Below are 20,994 nucleotides of genomic sequence, written 5' to 3'. Positions count from 1 at the left end.
TTGTGTAGCTCATCCCAAGACCAGATTATAACGAACGTGTTCCCTCAGTGTTTCTGCAGATTATTTACAGTATGTACAACAAATATACAAACTCCACAGAAACCTTCACCCAGACCATGAAACCGCTGCACGTTCCTGAATATTTCACACATTATCTTCATGGTGACAGTATCAGTGGCGTATTGGGAGTTCCCCTTTATAAAAAAAAAAAACCAGACCAGATGTTTGTTTTTTAACTTAAGACATCAGAAAGAAATTTAACTTTTTGACTCTCAGCACTTTCATGGTCTGCCACGCTGTATTCACGTTTAAATAAAAAACAAAATGCAGGACAGTTTTTAAGTGCAACGTGTTGCCCCGATTGTTTTTTTTGTAATATCTATATATGTAAAAGTATATATTATGACTTTGTTTTCTGAAGTTTTTCCACTAAATCACAGCAGGAGCAGTGACTGAATGAAAAGTCAGGACTCTGGTGGGTTTCTTGGATTTCTGCCTCGTCAGAATCAGCAGAAATTATTGTCAGAGGAGCCATTTTTAAAGATGCTTCCTCTGATTCTTCATCCAACTCACCATCAGACCGATACTCTTCTCTTCCTGCTACCGTTACCATGACAACGCCTCTTCAGACCCCGTCTGACTGGCTGATCAAGTATTCGGGCGTCCGTCTGCGGGCGGGTAGAGGTTGCTGTGAAGACGAGGCTGCTGATGATGGCGCGTGATGCTGGTGGCGTCCTCGGAGCGACGTGTTGTTGCCGTGGTGATGGTGGGCGCCGTGCTGCGAAGAGGAAGGAGGCGGGGTCGGGTCACGGAGGGATGGAGGGACGGCGGATGACTTGATGGCGACGATTCGGGTGTCCATGACCTCGCAGTCCACCTGCATCATCATCTCGTAGCCGTGAGACGAGTTGTACAGACTCTCTGAGGAAGAGGAGCAAAAGAGTGAGCAGCAAGCGAATGGACCAAAACGATCATTTTAGCCTTTCAGATACTTCGACTCACCGTTAACGGACATGGCTGGCATCACCAGAGACATCTTGGGTCGGCTGGTTTTGTTGTGGCTGATGGCAGGAAGTAGCAGGTGGTCCTACACAAACAAACAGGAGGCAGTTCGCCTGCTTCATAACTGGTTTTCAAAAACTGGTCCAAAACTGTAAACGACCTTTGTGATGTCGTACCCGCCTGAAAGACACGACGTAGAAGGTGTCCTCTCTGCGATCGATTGCATCCAGGAAGTCGCTGTAGGTGACCTCCGGACCAGGAAGAACCTTCAGCTGACTGTGGAAGAACCAGAAAGGAAACAAACAATCCAACTCAAACTAAAGCATCAAAAATCCTTTCAAAGAAACATACTCCGTTAAGTTTTATTTAAACATAAAAGGTCAAACAAAATTTTGTTACACAGTTAAACCAACTTGTTCAAAAATGTATCCATCGAACAGTGAAGAGTCGTGGGTACCTTTCTATGGAGCCGTGAGCCTGGATTGGCAGATATCTGGAGAAGTTCGTCTTCCGCAGCTGAGCTTTCTGTGTCAAAAGACAATAAGAACAAAGATCTTTGTATAAACCTGACGAGCTAAAAGCACAACACCCCTGATAATAATAACCGTCATGGAGTTCTGTCTTTAATGTGTGGACAAAAGAGATCGTCTTAATGAACGTGAAAGGTCACCTGGGTGATCTTTGCCTTCTTGGCGATCTTTGGTTTTCCTCCAGACTTCTTCCTGTCGATCTGATGTCGATGAACCCAACCTCTCAGCTCATCAGCCAGCCTGAACAACACAAAACACGTCCGTTTACGCAGCTGATAATAAACACAGACGGACTCACAAACACGGAGAACGCATCAAAAAATGGTATCAAATCAAACTTTGCCGGATTATAAGGCGCATTAAGCGAAACGAGTTCATTTGGACAGATTTTTGAGTGCCGCGTACATAGGCCTGTCACGATATCTAATTTTGCTGGGCGATTAATTGTCTCCGAAATTATTGCGATAAACGATAATATTGTTTGAAATTTGACAATAATTCGTAATGTCAAATTTAAGAAGAAATGTTGGTTAATTTGTGTGTAGTATCTTTTTTAACCACTAGATGGCAGTATAAGACTGTTTGACATGAAGGATGGATAGTGAGGGAGCGAGCAGCGTGTCTCTTTAAGAAAATGGGAGGGAGGCCCCTTGACGTGACATGGGCTGTCTCGCTTTGGTTCTCAAAACGGCGGGCGCTCTGTGTGGTTTGAGCTTTTTAGCATAGCATTTTTCACACAAAGCTTTTAATAAAAAATTTTTTAAAAATCAGTAAACAAGTTCTCAGCCTCTTTTTGCAGAGAAAAACAACTTTTTAGACGAAGACACAAGTTTCAACCGTGAATTTTGGAGCTTCAACAAGATGGAGAATGAAAAAAAAAAAAAAAAGGAGCATTGAAAGAGTAGCAGGAAGTTGTGGATCTGTTCACCTAATGTATTTGAATGTAAGCTGCAAAAAAAAGCGGGGGCATCAAATGCACAAATGTGCGATAAAGGTTTTTAACGGCGTCAGACTGACCTGAGGGACTCGGAGCGGTTGAACTGTCGGCAGCCCGAGGAGGTGAAGTAACGGTCGATTTCCTGCAGGGCCAAGTCCTTCATGTCACTAAACATGCCACTCAGGTTTCTGCACACAGATACATTAAATGCATGAAGATGGTGAGGTACTGAGCAATCCTCCATATGGAAACATGCAACCCCAACTCCAAAGCTTCTGAGATGTTGATCACAAAATTACTTAAAATTAAATACAGTAAACATATCAAATGTTTAAACTGCATTTTATCCATGTTAAGGAAAATTAATGATGTAAATTTTAGTTTATGGCAGTAACACATCACAAAACGATGGTGCAGAAACAAAAAAAACTAAATGTAAAAGTAAGTGTACTACCATTAAATAAAATTAAAAACTTTTTTTTAATTGTACAATTTCTTAGCTTAAAAAGTTGATATGTTTATTATGTTCCACTGTGAATATAATAAACGTTTATAAGATTTGTAAATCTTTGCATTCGCTTTAGTCTACATTTAACCTGCCAAGCTTTTCAGGATTGGGGTTGTTTTTAATGTTGGATTAGAAGTTAGGGATGAAAATCCTTCAGTTAAGAGTTTCACTGCAGCCAGTGAATCACCTGCAGAGGAACCTGTTGTTCCATGTGTAATGAAGGATGTGCTGAAAAACCAGTTACGTTACATAATTATTTTTCAATATTTGCATATTAGCATCCCAGAAAATAACGAACTGCAAGGAAACATAAAAGTGATTAATATAAGTATAAACACGTCATTTGAGGGATGAAGTAAAACATTTGAGAAAGAACACTGAAAAGCAAGTTTAGTAACAATTAGGGCTGGGCGATACGGACCAAAATTAATATCACGATATTTTCAGATGAATGGCGATATATACCTCAATTTATTTTCTTTATGTAAAGTAATAACAAAAACATATTTCTGAGTCAAAGCTTTGTCCCAATTGTCACACAGGCACATTTATTCACAAACAGCTGTAACAGTACAAAACAAATGTCTAAAAATAACCTATTTACATCTATTAAATAATAATCCCCTTCATCTGTGCCGCCTTCACGACAACTTAGCCCCGTGGTCTTTAGCCGTCTTGTTCCACAGTTGAGACTGGGACCGTGTCTTTGACGAGATAAGCAGCTGCTTTCTTAATGTTGCGCCACCTCTCACTGTTCTTCTCATAAGGCACAGCACGGCTAAATGAGTTCTGAGCCGTGGTTTGTCTCAGGGAGGGAAGCTGAAGTCTGTTTTGTCGGGACTTCTTTTCGGCATCGTCTACAGAAATCATTTTCCTGCTGCTTATCTGAGAATTTAAATCCAAACCGTCTCCAAATAACAGCCATTGTTTTTCTTTTTGCTCAGCAGCTAAGCTGCTCTTTGATATCCTGTCCCATGTTTACTTGTTGTGCTAAACTCCCGCCCACATGGAGAAGCAGGAAGTGGGAGGAGAGCATGCGGACGAGGGGGTTGGGTTTGTCAGTGAGGGAGGAGGGGCCACGTGAAGTTAGCACAGACAGGAGAAAATGAACTACATGGATTTTCAAGTCTAATTATAACTCGATGTAGAAATATCGATATAGTCCCGTCTTATATCACGTGTGAAATTATCGATATTTTTTAAATATCGAGATATCGCCCAGTCCTAGTAACAATGTTGTCGTTTGAGCTTTCTGAAAGTTTCTTAAAAATGTGTTTGGGTTGACAGCCACATTTAACTGCTGCCTCAAAAACAAAACCTCCAATGTACGCCTGCCTCTCTGATGGTATGGGTGTGCATTATTGCCCCAGCTGAAATGGAACCGAGCACAGATATGAGGCTGTTAAGTGTCTCACCGGAACTGAAAAGACTCTGGTGCATATCTCTCGGTCTCTCCTCTCCTCCATCGCTCGTCTCCCCCGTCCTCCTCCATCTCTGTCTTGTCCTCCACTTTGCTGGGAGGCTGAGCCGCCGCCGCCGCCGCCTGCTGCTGTTCGATCTCCAGCAGCCGTCGTCCCGAAAACGACACGACATCTTCCTGCAGATCTGTCGACAACTTCCTGTCTGTGATGCTGCGGAGACCAAACAAAACAAAGAAATCACTCAAGAAGAAATAAACCTACATTTTGTTAAATGTTATCAGTGATAAATTTTTTTATTTGAGACATCTATTATGAGAGCACAATTAATACTTGGTTAACACCGAAGAGACTTCTAAATGAAAAATTACCGAGTTGTGAGGCCAATTCAGTGATTTTAAGTGTTTTATTTATTTTTTCTTCTTTCTTTACAAATCTGAGATTAAAAAATAAAGCTCAACTTCATTAAACTGGCACAGCAACAGACGATTTAAGAGCAATAAAACTAATTATAACTGCTCTCTTACCAGTAATTCTAATATTCATTAGTTCTTTAACACAAGTGAGTAACAGAAAATAAACAAAGTTTTTAAAATTATGCACGTACAAACAATTAAGACTGACATTAGTTTCTAAAATAAAATAAAAAACAACTAAAAACTATGTTTGAACTTAACATAGAAACTTCAATTATCTTAAAAAAGGTACTAGAACTAAAGAAAATGCATTTCCTGTGAAAATGCAGTGTGAATGCTTGTTGCTGAAGAACTTGCTGAAAAACAGCTGAAATGAACCAAAAAATGCTGAAATGGACGAACAAGCAGTTTGTTTCACTTTGCAGAAGAAAGCAGAAAAAACATATTGTTGCTGAATTAGGGTTAAATAAACAGAAATGAGAACAAAAAATGAGAAATTTGCTAAAAAAAAAAAAAAAAAAAGGCTGTGTAGATGAACAGATGCTCAGATATATTCATCAATTAACACGGATTCCTCATTTTTCTGGACTGAATAAAACGTGCATTGAATTTAAGGAAATGCAAACGTGAGACGTCATTTATATTTGACCCATCAAAATGAATGCGGTCATTTATTTACAGAATCAAAATTTAACATCAAACATTTACATTAATTTGGCAAATTATGAAAATAACAACATAAGCAATCAATCAGGAAAAATCATACGGCCATGATTTTTCCGTTGCTTCACCACAGCGATGTTATGAAAACTGTACAATTATGATCTTTTACCCACATGAATGTGGGTGAGCATTTTACACAGACATTTCTAAAATATCTGGAAGAATTTCTACTTGATAGAAAAGTTTAAAGATGGAAAGAAGTTTAGAGGGAGTAAGATGGTGTGTGAGGGGTGAAATGTGTTCACCAGAATCGACACTCTCCGGCTTTCTTCAGCTTTTCCTTACAGTACACTTAGGTGATGAAATCGGCTCCTTTACCTGGAGATGTCTCAGGTGAGATTCCGTTTAACGCACCCTTTCAGCGTCTCAGTAGGATGCTGTTACTCGTCCGAAGTAATGGCGAGGCTCTGTTCGACACATATTCACCTCAGTGGAAAATGTTATAATCCCATGGAACTCGGAAGAGCTCTGTTGTCAGGATCATCCCGTCTCTCACAGAACTGGTTGGACTGTGTATCCAGCAGAACTCCAACAGCACTCCATCAGAACTTCAACAGAACCAAGACCGAGTAGACCAGGAAGTACTGACATTTTAAAGAGCTGTTTCCCGGTTCACTTTTGGGATTTGTTCATTGGTCAGAAACGACCAGACGGGGTGTGTTTTGTGACGTAAGAGGTTAGAGACAGCGAGAATTGTTATGAAACAGATCAGAAATGTTCTCACAGACAGAGAGAGTTTTGTTTTGGCGCTGTTTCAGCAACAGGTGCCAAAACTTCTCTATTTACGTCTGAGAGGATTTTAAAAACATGACAGTTTTAACATAACAACTTGTTTTGCGTTTTATTCCAACCTTGGACCAACTTACACTTGCTCATTCAAAAGCAGAAATCAGAAAATGCATAATTATTCTGTAACAGCTTTGACATGAGAATAAAAATCATTACTCAGTTAATAAAATTGATTAGTTCACTGCAACACCTAAAATGGTTTGAACTAAGACACTTTGATTATCAACATTTGAAAAATAGTAATGATAATAAAAGAGAGTGTTCTTTTCACTTGAATCTTCAAGAAAGAAAGTCTCAGGATGGGTGCACCTGTATTTCTGAGTTCAAATGAATGAAATGACAGTTCCTGTCCCACAAGGTTCTAAAGGTCAAGAGTTTTGACCTTAGACTTAGTTTTTGACATGGGCCTAGTCCACTACAGCTGAAATTAGCTGAAAAGGCAAAAAGAAACTTTAAACTACTAAAAGGAAGCAGAAGGAGCTGAAAAGAGCTCTAAGAATGTGAAATTAGCTGATAAAGCTTAATGTAGCATTAAAACAGCTAAATAGTAGCTGAAATATAAGAAAAAATTGAAGCTAGCAGAAATAAGCTGAAAGGAGCATAACAAGCTGAAATTAGCAGAAAGAAATTAATTAGGCTGAAAGTAGCAAAAATTATCCAGAAATTTTTGAATTAATCTAAAAACAGCTGAAATTAGCTAAAAATGCTAAAAAGGTAGAACAAGCTTGAATTAGAAGAAATCAGAAAAACACGTGTGCGCAATTAGGCTGAAAGAAAAAGAAATGGGCATAAAAATTATCTGAAAAAAATAAAATAAAATAATGAAATTAGCAACAAAACAGCTGAAAGTAGTTGAAAAATAGTTTAAATTTGCACAAGGAAGCAAAAAGAAGCTGAACCAGAACAAAACGTGAAAGGAGCAGTAAAAGGTTGTAAACACATCTAAAGACGTGAAGGATGTAAAATGAGCTCATTTTCTATGAGAAAAATAAAAAGTGGCAGAAAAGGCTAAATATTTCTAAAAGCTAAAAGTTGCACCGAAACCAAAAACCATAGCAGGATTGTTCTGAAAGAGCTGAACGTTTTGATTCATGATTTGTTGCAATAACTTGAAAACGGCACGAGAATCATGCCGAAAAATGTATGGAAGAAAAAAATGGATCACAATAGTGTGATCGTTTCACAAACGTTCACACTATTAAAAAAAATCTGAACAAAACTGGATTTAAAGAAGGATTTTGTCTGAAAGGGAGCGGACGGCAGATACCTGACAGGTCCAAAGCTAAAGGTCATGAAGAGCAGGACGGCCATGACACACACGGCCCTCTTGTTACTGGCAGAGTCGCCACTCTGAAACAAAAACAAGAAAACTGGAATTTAGAAACGTCACGTGTTGCATTTTTTGACACGAGCAAAACTTCCTGTCACTTTGTAAACAGACGTGCACGTTGCTGTTGATTTGGTGACACCTGGTGAACCACTGCTACATTCTGGGAGTTTAGGAACAGGTTGGACGAGTTCAACAGATTTGTCTTTGTGTCTTTTGTTTCGTGCTGAACAGTTTTCAGATCTCGTTTCTCCACTCTCGTTATTCCAGAGTTGTGCTCAACAGTCACTGCAGAAACTTTCCCCCAATCACAGCTCTTTACATATTGTCAAAAATGAGAAGGTGATGAGATGCACTCTTTTCTTTAATCCCACTAAAATCTAACTTTAACCTGGAATCCGGTTCCTTTCCAGCACCATGTTTGACAAAACCAGTCAAACCTCTTCATATTCCTTTATGGCCGTGAGTTGCTGTAAGATGTTTATCGACGTAAAGTTGTTATTATCTCGGTACCTCTTTGCCAGCCAGTCTCTCCCTCAGCGCCTGGTTCTCCCTCCGGAGCTGTTCGTTCTCCTGCTGGGCCTCCCTCAGCTGAGCCTCCAGGTTCTGCAGATACTCCTTCTTTTTCTTTCTCGACTGGCAGGCGGACTCTCTGTTCTTTATCATTCTCTGCTGCCGCTTCAGCACCTTCATCTGCGCGAGGAGGGCGTCGAGAGAAACAAACACCGCGAGGTTTTGATAAGTTATTAATAAAGAGATTAGAAATGTCAAAAAAGGACAGTTGTTAAAGAGGGGGGAGTCAGGTGAGGACAGGAAAACAGGCGTATGACAGTGTTTATTTATCACTGAAATTAGTTCAAACAAGTTTCATAAAAGATTCAAATATAAAACCGTCAGATTTTATTCAATAAAATAAACGGGAGTTGTTTTTAAAGCCCATTAATGCGACGGTCAGAAAATGGGAACACTCGAGTGATCGTGTTTCAGGAAGCTGTGGGAGTCACATCCAGCCTGCTTACATCAATATCGTTGGAGTTGTTGCTCGGTAACTGTGTGGTCGCCGGGACGATGGGTTTACTGGTGGAGGAGGCGGCAGCTGGGCTAGAACAGTGCTGGGGGATGCTGGGAGAGACGGGCTCCACTTTGACGATAGCAGGAGCTGAACTGAGGCAGACGGACGGAGAGAGGACGACTGGAGGAGGAAAGATGACAAATGTGTGACCAAATGCTTCATTAGAGAAGTTTAATGTATAAAAAAAAATAAAAAAGAAACTCCCTACCTGGTCTGGTCTGGTCCATGGAGGGGAGGCTCTGCAATATGAGGGTCTTTGCTGGTGTGGGGCTCTGGGGGACGGGGAGGGTGGTGACACACACCGGTCGGGGCTGAATGGGAGGTTTGGTGCTGAGGATGGTGCTAGCTTTTAATGTTGTTGAACTCGGGAGGACTGGAAACAAATAAACAAGTTTGAGGTTATTTTCCAAACAGTAAACAAAAAAACAACAACTGCACCTTAAAATAAGACTAAATCAGACCTTTTAATAAAAAGATGGGAGCCATTATCTCACTGTACCTGTGATGCATTTGTTTACATGCGAGTATAAAATACAACATGTGTAGCCTACACAGCTGTACAGTAAAAGAAGTTCTGTGAATGTATGAATGAACGCAGTATAGAACTTCACAAGACAAAAAGTGTGCAACAGTCCTCCCCGTTTTGGGTTACATCCCATCAGACACCCTTCATCTGCAGAGGAGTTCCCACACTCGTACTGTACACCCTCCATTGTGTCAGGGCTGCCCCGGGGTCTCTGTGCAGAGGAGGAGGGGGTAAACTGAGAGCTCTCCTTTCAGGCTAGACGCTGACAGCTAAGTGCTAAAACATGAACGTGAGAGGAAAAATCCCGTTTTTAGATCTACGTCTGCAAAAGTGGCGCGGCGATGAGCGCTGAACAACAACAAACGTTACACGAGTAAAAAAAGAGCGCAACCTGATCTTTGTTTCATACTCTGAGGAGAAGGGCAGGCTCTTGTTGATCCAACACTTGACAAGTGGTACCTGCAGCTTGTGTCTGTATTCCACTGATGACGGCTGGGACAGATGTCAACGGTGTCTGCAGCTGTGTCTGAGTCACTGTAGGTATGTGGGTCAGAAGCGGGGGTACTGATGGCGTTGCCATGGTTACCTCCATCGTCCCCAATGGCGGAGACAGCACATCCCCATACATGTACGGAGGAGTTGGAGGGTTTTCACTTTTAACTGTAATCTGAGGAGAAGAGGACAATGAAACAATGACGTGTTGGACTTTTGGGTGTTTTTCTGCTTCACGTTGTCCGACAGACTGTCCCCCAGTCTGAAGACGTTTGTGTTATGAAGCATTCACACTGTTGGGATCCATTTTTCTTCTGTACGCATTTCAGCATCTTTCTCATTCCACGGTTTTTGTGCTACTTCAACAAATCATATTCAAAACGTTCAGCTCGTTCAGGAAAAGGGTGCTTTGACTTTTGGTATTGGTGCAACTTTAGCTTTTTGAAACATTTAGCCTTTTCTGACATTTTTTTGTTCTCGTAGAAAATCAACCGAGCTCATTTTACATCCTTCAAATCTTTAGATCCGTTTACAACCTTTTACTGCTCCTTTCACGTTTTGTTTTGGTTCAGCTTTCTTGTGCAAATGTAAACTTTTTCAGCTGCTTTCAGCTAACTTCAGCTGTTTTGTGATCCTTTCAGATTCTTTCTGCTAATTACAACAATTTTGTGCTTCTTCTAACTTCTCTGTTAATTTCAGCTTGTTAAGCTCTTTTCAGCGTACGTCTACTAATTTCAGCTTTTTCTGCTATTTTAGCTATTATTTAGATGTTTTTAATGCTAATTTTAGCTTTTTAAGTCAATTCCACATTTTTTGCGCCCATTTTTACTTTTTTCAGTAATTCAACACACATGTACTCTACTTCCTTCTGGTTATATCAGCTTCTTTCAGCCTTTTTAGCTACCGGTACTTTCAGCAGGTTTTTTTTTTAAGTTCAGCTTTTTTCAGATAATTTCCACTTTTTGGTGCTCATTTCTGCTTCTTTCAGCCTAACTGGGCAAAATTATGCTCTCTCCACTTCCTTCTGCTAATTTAGGCTTGTTCTACCGTTTAAGCCAAGTTTTTTGCATTTTTGGCTAATTTTCAGTATAATTAACTTATTTTGCTAATTCCAGCTTGATATGCTCCTTTCAGCTTATTTCTGCTAGTTTCAGCTTTTTCTCTTTCAGCTACTATTTAGCTGTTTTTATAATAAATGTAGCTTTTTCAGCTAATTCCATATTTTGTTGTGCTGCTTTCTAGTAGTTTAAGATTCTTTCTAACTTTTCAGCTAATTTTTGCTAATGTCAACATTTTTAGCTAATTTAAATAATTTCCTAAATTTTGTGCTCATTTTTTCCTATTTAAACCTAATTCAGCAAATATGCATTCTTTCTTCTGCTAAGTTCGGCTTATTCTTCCATTTTAGCTTTATTTCAGCAAGTTTTTGGCTCATTTCAGCTGTTTTTCAGCAAGTTCTTCAGCAATAGGCATTCACACTTCATTTTTGCAGGAAATGCAATATCTCTAGTTTTCTTTGCTGTTAAATAAAAAGCACCAAAGTTAAGAAATAAAATTGTTTTGTTATAATAAACCCCACAAAATAAGGAATGTTCATTTATGCGTGGTGAACTGCTTACAAGAGAGTCCCTAATGTTAACAGACCTGTGGGTCGGGTGAAGACACTGAAGAGTCGGACTCCAGCGAGGATGCAGGAGACGGAGGCTCTGATTTTATCTGGAACACTGAACACAAACAAAACCAAGAATGTATTAAAAAACTGGTTGAACTTAAAAAAAAAAAAGTGAAACAAACCTGATTTAAATAACTCAACTTACACATTTCCACAGGTAAAGGTTCTGTTATTGTCATTTCATGTTTTATCACTGAAGTGTTTCCTGAAACGTAAAACAAAGATGGAGACTGATGTTAAGACGTCAAACAGGCAATCTGAATAATGTTTTTAATACAACTGATGACTACATTTTAAAGAACTCAAACATTACATTTGATTTAAATTAAAAACACCCAACAAACATAAATTAAACACTGCTTGAGCAAGAGTGAAAGACTAAACCCCAGAATATGATTAGTAAAGTAACAAAACAAAATCTTTAAATGTTTAGAAGAATGTTAAAAAATATCAACATAAATACGGTGGTCCAAAGTGTTGAGAAGAGAAAACACTGAACATTTCTACGCATTTCGATCTATACAAGAAACTTAACGGAGACAAAAACACATCCAGAATGTGCTACAATAATACTTTTTATGTGGAAATTAAGGCAACTATTCTTTAATAACTTTACAAAAACACTAAAAAAAAATGGTTGAAGGTTTCCAGGGGCTCGACCCGCCGCTGGAAGAAGAGGCGTCTCGGGTTTCAGAGACAAATGAAGCGTGAAACCAAAAAGTCTTGACCCCGAGCTGAGAGCCACGTTCGGCCAGATGCTCTGTACCTGTTAGAATGTTGTTGTCGAGGTGTTGCCATGGCGACGTGCGGTTGTCAGGATCAAGGGTGAGAACGAGCTCATTGTCGAACTGCAAGAGAAAGAGAAGAGATCAAGAGAAAAAACAAACAAGTGTATAACTAATGTGTGGGGGGGATGGGGGGGCGGTGAGTAAACGCCTGCTAAGCTCAACCAGCCGACACACAGTCAGCTTATATCGTCCTCATCTTTTATGTGAGCATAAAGATTTTTGAAAAACTAAAATCATGCAGCTGCCAACAAATACGAACAAGCCCGAGGACGAGTTTAACATTTAAAATAATACTAAATCTTTTACACCAAAATAAAATAAAGTTTTACAATTAGCTTAGGTGGCGCAGTTGGTAGAGTTGTTGCCTCTCTGCAAGCAGGTCGCCGGTTCAAATCCCAGCCAGGGGCCTTTCTGGGTGGCGTTTGCATGTTCTCTCCGTGCATGCGTGGGTTTTCTCCGGGTACTCCGGTTTCCTCCCACAGACCAAAAACATGCATGTTAGGCTGATTGGTGACTCCAAATTGTTCCTAGGTGTGAGTGAGAGACTGAATGGTTGTTTGTCTCGCTGTGTCCCTGTGATGAAACGGAGACTTGTCCAGGGCGTCCCCCGCCTCTCGCACAGTGACTGCTGGTTACGGGGCACCAGTGACCCCCTCGACCCAAAAAGGAAGAAGCGGGTAAAGATAATGGATGGATGGATAATTAGCTTAGTGTTTGTGTTCTACCAAAAGTCCAAAGCACAAAATGCCACCAAAGCAGATCACTTCCCAACTTCAGAAAATCTAATAGTCTTCATCTTTCCTTTAATATTATGGGCAGAAAGAGAGGTGTAGGGACAACATGCACAGAAAACAAGTGAATGTGCTGTGTAGGAACATTTTTACCAGAGTCACTTTATAGCAGAAGGCAACAAACAAAAAAAGTGACCTTATGTGAAAAAAACGAGCACTGGCTTAATACTGACAAGGCAACAAAGCTGAGATAAGAAGCGTGAGCTGTAACATATAGTATTTAATAAAAGAACTTAAAGTAAAACAAGTCTTAAATTACTCAGATCACTGCTTTCAACGAGCCACAAAAATATTGTACATGGGGGAAATAAATTCCCATTTAATATCAAATACAATCACAACCGCAAACAATTTATAGGAGAAAATGTGTTTATGTGTTGAGATTAATTTGCATTAAAAAACCTAAACTCTTAAATTGAAATTAAAATCTGCACAAGTGAAGCAGAGTTTAAGCTGCGAGGAACACCACACACACCATTTGATACAAATCTCATTTAAGTAAGATAAACAAGTATCTGAAGATTTATTTACATCATGATTATGATGTGGCTTTAGGCATTAACTGTACTTAAAGTTGCTTATCCTGCTCAAACAATCAAATGAAAACAGGGTTAGTTAAACAAACATGAGCACCAAACTGTTTTTAAGTGACAACAAATGTTCTGTTTGTCCCGTCAGTTACTTGAACCCGTTCATTTCCTGCAGGTCAGTCAACAAGTCCATCCTGTTAACCCTGCAACTCCAACCAAGGAGTGATGCAACAGATTGATCCAACACCAAAAACATGACTCGGCATCTCTGTCTTCTCCGACAGCCAGCTGTATTTAGATTCAGTTTGAGTGTGAAGCAACATGTATGTGCAGAGCCTCTTCTAAACAGTAAACTAAATCAACAAGTGCCATCTCAAAACAAATAACTTTGTAAAAGTAATGCAAAGTTAAGAAATATTGCTGACACTTGAGGAATAAAATCACACCAGTGAAGCTACGGTGAAAAAGCTAAAATTGCATAAATTCGCATTGTGGCACTTTCCCAAAGATTTGTGCAGAGTTACTTACTTCCACTTAAACTATCTAATTTGCTGCATTTATTATTATTTTTTTTTAAAGATGGTTGCTTCTTCTCATTTCTTCTTAATTTGACTCAACATTTAAAGCTCACGCTGCACTGCGTCTCCCAAAAACCAAACAAGAACGGCTATGTAAATGTTTTACCAACAAACCAGCTGTTTTTCCTGAGGTGGTGCTAAAAGTTAACAAATTTATAGTGAGGACTGAAAGTGTCAAATGACAGAAAGTCAGAAATAAGATGATAAAAAGCCTCGAGTAAGTTCCACACGGGAAACATCGCCATCATAAAAATCAGTTTGAGAAGTTTTGTGAGACGATGTTTCTTCTGGGCACTGCTGGTCCCTGTGTTTGTTTTGTCGAAGCTCCAAAATTCATGGTTGAAACCCGTGCCTTTGTCTAAAAAGTTGTTTTCTCTGCAAAAAGAAGCTGAGAACTTGTTTACTGATTTTTTTAATTTTTTTTATTAAAAGCTTTGTGTGAAAAATGCTATGCTAAAGCGCTCAAACCACACGGAGCGTCCGCTGTTTTGAAAACCGAAAAACAGGAATGAGAGACGGCCCACGTCACGTCAAGGGGCCTCCCTCCCATTTTTCTTAGACACGCTTCTCGCTCCCTCACTATCCATCCTTCGTTTCAAACAGTCAAAAATGGTCACAAAAAGGTACTACACGCAAAAATTAACCAACATTTCTTCTTAAATTTGACAATTACTAATTATTGTCAAATTTCTAACAATATTATCGTTTATCGCAATAATTTCTGAGACAATTAATCGCCAAGCAAAATTTGTTATCGTGACAGGCACAAAATGTAAAATAAAATGCTCCAAAAAGTCTGTTTTGATTAAACTTGTTCTCACATTTGTTAGAGAGCTCAGATGAGGGATAGTTAAGCTTCACAGGTTGCTTTGTTTATTGGTTTATTGAAAAATGGAAGTGTTTTGTTGTTCGTTTGTTACAACATGTCCCATGTAAAGATTTTTCAAAAAATTGCTCAGCGCAACGACAACATGAGCCTCAATCCATCATCCATACCAAAATGAACAATTTATCTAACTTTAATAGAGTTTAACTGAATTTGCCGTGCTTATAATCTCTCCAATTAAAAACACTGTATCTACTGGTAAGTGTGAGCATTAGTGAGTTCCTGCAGACTGTGTTAAAGTATCAGTTTTTAACAGTATCAGTTTTTAACAGCCCGTTACACTTTATGTTCTGTACTGTGAGCAGAAACACTTCGTGTCCATACCGATGTCTCGTAGTTCAGCCTCTGACCCAAGTCTCCGTCCTCTCCCTCCTCCATGCTCTCACACTTGAACAGACAGGCATCTGCAGAGACAAAACTTCATGCATCAGCAGGATGCAAAGAGTGAAACTAATAAACAAATGGCAAGGGGCAAAATACTGATCTGAGAACAGTTCAGAATCAAAAGCACATCAGAAATCTCTGAAAATGTATAAGTTACAACCCTCCTCAGTGGGGTGAAAATATAATTGTTCTCTAAGGCAATAAAGCAAAATGTCAATAACATTTAACCAAAATGTGAAACACAAAAGGAAGAACAACTAATCTTTATTTGGGATTCCTGCTTTAATACCTAAATTATGCAGCTGTAAAATTTAGAAATCAATACAACTCCTGCACAAAGTGTTCTCTGCACGAGGAGGGGAACATGCTTTGGTTTTACTATTATGATGATGACATGTTGATGTAAAATGTTAAACTAAGGACCAGCAGCATTTTGAAGACTTCCTCTGTGTCCTGCAGCTTTAATAGCACTTTGGTTGGCCTTGTTGCTGTTTTAAGTGCTATATAAATAAATTGGTATGGTATGGTATGGTAATACTTTTGAAACCAATTTTTTTTAAGTACCAACAGTCAGGATCTGCTGGAAAAACAGCTGCTGTCAGCGATGTCCGTTCTGCTAAAGTTTAAGCCAATGTGGAGCTCGTTATTGTAACTGCTTGTGTAAAAGCGCCCGGTTGACATTTATTAACCCACTCGACATAAAGAGCAGTGAAACGAAATGTGGTAAATGATCTGCAACACTTCAGTCCCAATGAGATATTGATAAGAAAAAACATGGTCAAGACTTGTTGACTTGAAAACACTATTGACAACATGCTCAGCTAATGAACATCTTATTTCTGAATAGTGACTGCTGTGATGTCTCAGCCACGTGTAAGATAGCTAATACTACAACTATGAAATGTTTGATGATTCACTCGGAACTATGTAACAGTAAAAAGAAACGCTTGTACGTATTTTGCATTTGTCACTATTTTAGTAGTTTGTATCGTTTTGCATTTACAATGGATGAAAAACATAGAAGCCGTCCACATGACAATGTTTTTAAAAGAACAAACTTTTTATTATTATTATTGTTTCAGCTTTGCAACATATTTTTTTCTGTAGGAGACACTAAACCGTATTTTGAAAATGGTTTCCAGTGAAAAGAACCTTAACATGCAGCTATAGTGTTTTCATGTAGACGGCCAAAACACAACCATTTTAAAACAATAATGCCAAAGCCCGAACTTCTAATCTGACCTACAACATGAGAACATCCTTTTTTTTGTTGTGGTGGTGGTGTCAGGTTTTTTTTTTCCCAGTCAGTAATCTTTAGGAGCAAGCCCCACGCCTTGTTTCCTGTTTTTGTATATTTGCATAAAAGCACCACACACGGGTTTTTAGCATCGCTGCTACAACATTTTAGGTTGATTTTGGTGTCATTTATCAATGACAAAACAAAAAGACTGTTTATAGTGTTTTTGTGTGAACAGGGATACAGAGCCACGTTATCTCCTGACTGGTCCGCGAGACTTCAAATGCTTTACTTCATTCTGCGCTCTCATGTCACTGCAATAAGATTTTTTTCCACAAACACAATTTTCTTACAAATTATATTACCGTGATTGTTTATACTATCTTATACTTGTATTTATAATTTCCCCATCTTATTTTGCATTCATTTACACTTCTTGATGACTGCTATAAATACTGCTACATGGTTATTTATTTTACCACTAATAAAGATATCAGTCCTCATACCTGACATGAAAACTGAATTTACCAGCTGGGTTCACATTCACTAAAGAACTGGTTCTGTTCATAGGTCAAGTGAATATTTGTATCATTTACAGGAAAACTACAAAATCCGTTGAGTGCTTATGTTTCCCATCATACCTTGCAGATTCTCGTGCACCCTGGACTTCAAAGTCCAGGGTGCACAAAACCAACAAATAAAAAAAAAAAAGTCACATCAGAGCTTTTTTATGGAGTCTACATCCTGCAGAAGCAGCCAGGTGTTTCATAGAAGCAGATGGTTGCTGTTTGCATCCTATCACCTTTATAAATGCTACAGATTAAAATTTGTTTGGCCCGTCTGAACACATCTGGGCAGCAAATATTTATTACGTCAACATTTTGTCTTGTAAAAATAACTTCAGATGCCGTTTCAAAGTCTGTTAAATTGATTAATACGTATTTTAACTATTTTCCAACAATGCATGTACCGAATCTTTAAACTAAGCAATGAAAATAATTATTGAATTCTTGCAAGTTTTCCGTTTTCTGCCACTGTTAATGTCTAATTTTTTTTTTTACCTAACTGACGGACTACAAGAGACAACCAGTAGGGCAGTAACCAATAACTTTGGTCCTAAAGCTCCAGTTGGTTGTAAAAACCTCACAGTTTGACTGTCAAATTTACCCAAACGCTTTAGCGACAATAGATTGTGTTAACAGGGAACAACAGAGGAAACGAATCAGGTGAGCGTTCTGCACGTTCAGCTGCAGAGTAATATTGTTCTGCGCAAAACATGTTTCCCGACTGGAGATTTTACACACGAGGCTCAGAAACTGTCAAAAGAACCAAGCTGCAAATAAAACGACAGCAGAAATCAGTCTGCACGGTGGCCGTGTCCTGCTGAGTAAAGCCGACTCCTGCAGTTCAGTCCAAAGCAATAAACTATTTATTCCTGGGAGTCACTTGTGCTCCATCACAAACTGGAGGAGGGCTGAACGCCATCTGTTTCTGTTTCCTGGGGGCTGATTAATCTCTTGCCTCCCCTTTTCCTTCCCATTGCAAAACTACTGTACCATCAACAGAGGGTAGGTCTCTCTTGTAAAGGAGTCCTCGAGGCTCAACGAGACTAACCTGTATAATCAAAGGTTGAATAATATGAGCCTTTAAAATTCAACTATCTGTTCCGTTTACAAACCCTTCCGCCGTGTTTTGTTTTTGCAAAGATCTGAAATATTCCCATCAGAAAACAGCAACTACCTCAATGCGAGCTTCAAAAACGTTTTCTATAATTTCAAAAAGTGTGGTTGAGTTATTTCATTTCACACAAAGAAAGTGTGCAGTTGATCGCAGAAAGAAAGTAAAAATTGCTCAGCTTGTTTCGTAATTTTGCACGATATTCTGTTGACCTCATGTTAGTTTGAAGAAAATGAGATTGTGGCAAATACTTAGATTAAATAGGCTGCTTATAACCTAAATCGACCTTTAAGGCTGTTTTAATGTATACTTTTGTAAAGTCAAAGTACTAAAAACAATAGATTTCACTAAATTGTAACCAAATAACTACATTAATATACTCTGGTACTGTTTAAAAATGTAATAGAAATAGATTATTAGCAGGTTTTGAGGATTTGGGAGGCATAAAGGTTTTACAATCATAGTTATAGCTGTTTAGGCAAATAAACTAGCTTTGTTTAGGAGTGATGAAATACTGGGACTCCATGTTAAGAAGGGTCAACAAACCCATTCAGGGAACAGAACACATTTTACATTTTATCTAAAAAAATAAAGGCAGTATAGATTTGAAACGTGTCAACAAAAGTGGATAATGTCTGTATGTAAGGGGGAAGAACTATAAGTAGTTATATAAAATGTGTAATCACGTTTCAGGGTGATAAAACACGCATGTCCGGGTTTCCTTAGAGGAAGCAATAACGCCGAGAACGCGTGCTAATGACATTTAGAGCACAATTCTCGAAAACCAACATTAAATAAACAGTTTTGTGTCTCAAACGACAGCTGAAAGAGAAAGAAATAGAAATACCGTGAGTCGCTGTAACGCCCCTGTTAGCATCGCCTCGAGCCACATATACCCGGTTAGCTTGTATCGCTACATCAACCTTTTAATTCAACTTATAAATAACTTACACTTTAACTTACCCCAGTCTTCGCTCGTCAGAAGGTTATCGGCGAAGAATCGGGTGTCCAAATCAGAAAGTAAATCCGTAGCCATAGTCACAAAGGCGGCGTGTTTGGGCAGCCAGATAAGCTAGCACAGCTAAGATAAAAGCTCTAACTTTAGCACCAAGCTAGCGCAGCCGTATCATATATAGACGCCATTTGCTGAGTAAATTATGCGGAATTTAAATATAAGAAACAATATTTAAACGCTCAAAAGTCGACTTATCGGTCTTGCCGTTCGATTTGCATATGATAGACAAGGAAACGCATTTTCCAGAAGGTAACCGCCTACTTTTAAAATATTAACCAATGAATGTAAGGGCAACTCTGATTGACATTCAAATCAACCAATAAAATGAGAGCATTGTGGGATTGGGTAGTTATTTAGCCAATTGTACAGCAGGTTTCTAGTGCAGCCCTTTAATGAAAGTTTAGTCCAATCAGACGCTGGTATTTTGATCGACAGCAAAAATAACTAATGAGCAAGTGTGTTTTCTTTGGATTGACAGTTGGACTAGCCAATAATTAATTAGCAGAACAAAAACACTTTTGAGAAAATCACCTGCATTCGAACGTTGGATTGATAAAGATGGAACATGCATCCAAGTGAAAGAAAACCTGTATTCCCAGTTGCACAGACTAATAATAATAATAATAATAATAATATTATATATATATATATATATATATATAATATATATATAATATATATATATATATATATATATATATACCATACCATACCAATTTATTTATATAGCACTTAAAACAGCAACAAGGCCAACCAAAGTGCTGTACAAAAGAACACAAACATGCACAGCAGACAGGAAAACATAAAATAGAAATACAGATACAAATAGCAGCAGAAGCTAACTAAAATGGCCAACAGAGTAAAGAACAGACCGGGCCAAAACAAATCACACCGTGTTAAAGGCAAGCGAATAGAAGTGGGTCTTCAAGCGAGACTTAAAAACTGAGAGTGCGGGAGCCTGCCGGACACTCAGTGGCAACTCATTCCACAGTCGTGGACCTGCAACAGAGAAAGCCCTGTCACCTCTGAGCTTACGACGGGTTTCTGGGACTGAGAGAAGCATCTGGTCTGCTGACCTCAGAGAGCGCGGTGGGACATATGGCTGCAGAAGATCAGTGAGATAGGATGGGGCGGAACTGTTCAGTGATTTAAAAACATATATGAGAATTTTGAAATGGATCCGAAGGTGAATGGGTAGCCAGTGCAGGGAGGCCAAAACTGGCGTGATGTGCTCTCTATAGCCTGTACCAGTTAAAAATCGGGCTGCAGCATTTTGGACCAGTTGTAGACGAGCAATGGAAGACTGACTGATTCCAAACAGAAGTGAATTGCAGTAATCAAGCCTAGATGTTATGAAGGCGTGGATCACTGTCTCAAGGTTCTTTTTGGAGAGTATAGGCTTCAGCTTAGACAGCCGTCTCAGCTGAAAAAAACAGGATTTTACCATCATGTTTACGTGACTGTTGAGTTTTAAGGACGGGTCCATTATCACCCCCAGATTAGTGACCTTTTGTTTCTCTAGCGGGGCTAGAGAGAAAAGGTCAATGTCATGGTTCATGAGTGAGCCACTGGGATGGAACAGCATGACTTCAGACTTCTTCTCATTGAAGCTTAAGAAGTTTAAAGCCATCCAGTCCCGGATGTCAGCCAGGCAGTCAAGAAGAGGCTGAATAGAGCGTGTGCCTCTGTGCCTCAG

At 39.1% G+C, this 20,994-nt stretch overlaps 1 protein-coding gene across 1 annotated transcript; it reads right to left on the bottom strand.

Annotated features, from left to right (window-relative positions):
* Positions 1–441: 441 nt before the first annotated feature.
* On the bottom strand, positions 442–19,536 carry atf6b (activating transcription factor 6 beta). The gene is made up of 17 exons (XM_037693444.1): positions 19,247–19,536; positions 15,310–15,389; positions 12,179–12,260; positions 11,558–11,617; positions 11,385–11,464; positions 9,708–9,915; positions 8,931–9,095; positions 8,670–8,842; positions 8,164–8,343; positions 7,591–7,673; positions 4,393–4,608; positions 2,550–2,657; positions 1,673–1,772; positions 1,460–1,527; positions 1,179–1,278; positions 1,003–1,087; positions 442–921 (listed from the first exon to the last, which is right to left on the bottom strand). Exons 1-17 carry the CDS (start codon positions 19,317–19,319, stop codon positions 626–628), a joined length of 2,157 nt encoding a protein of 718 aa, XP_037549372.1. The 5' UTR covers positions 19,320–19,536; the 3' UTR covers positions 442–625.
* Positions 19,537–20,994: the final 1,458 nt, after the last annotated feature.

This window comes from Nematolebias whitei, chromosome 19 (assembly GCF_014905685.2).
Source record: "Nematolebias whitei isolate Nwh7 chromosome 19, NemWhi1, whole genome shotgun sequence".
Taxonomy (NCBI): Eukaryota; Metazoa; Chordata; class Actinopteri; order Cyprinodontiformes; family Rivulidae; genus Nematolebias; species Nematolebias whitei.
Note: the sequence above shows the minus strand (reverse complement) of the source record. Positions and strands in the feature narration are given on the sequence as shown.

Excerpts from the sequence above, each read along its gene's own strand:
- atf6b (XM_037693444.1), bottom strand. The coding sequence starts at position 19,319 with ATGGCTACGGATTTACTTTCTGATTTGGACACCCGATTCTTCGCCGAT. Across the intron at positions 9,096-9,707 it reads AATACAGACACAAGCTGCAG|TCCTCCCGAGTTCAACAACA; the intron begins GTACCACTTGTC and ends ATTTGTTTCCAG. Across the intron at positions 1,773-2,549 it reads AACCGCTCCGAGTCCCTCAG|GCTGGCTGATGAGCTGAGAG; the intron begins GTCAGTCTGACG and ends TGTGTTGTTCAG.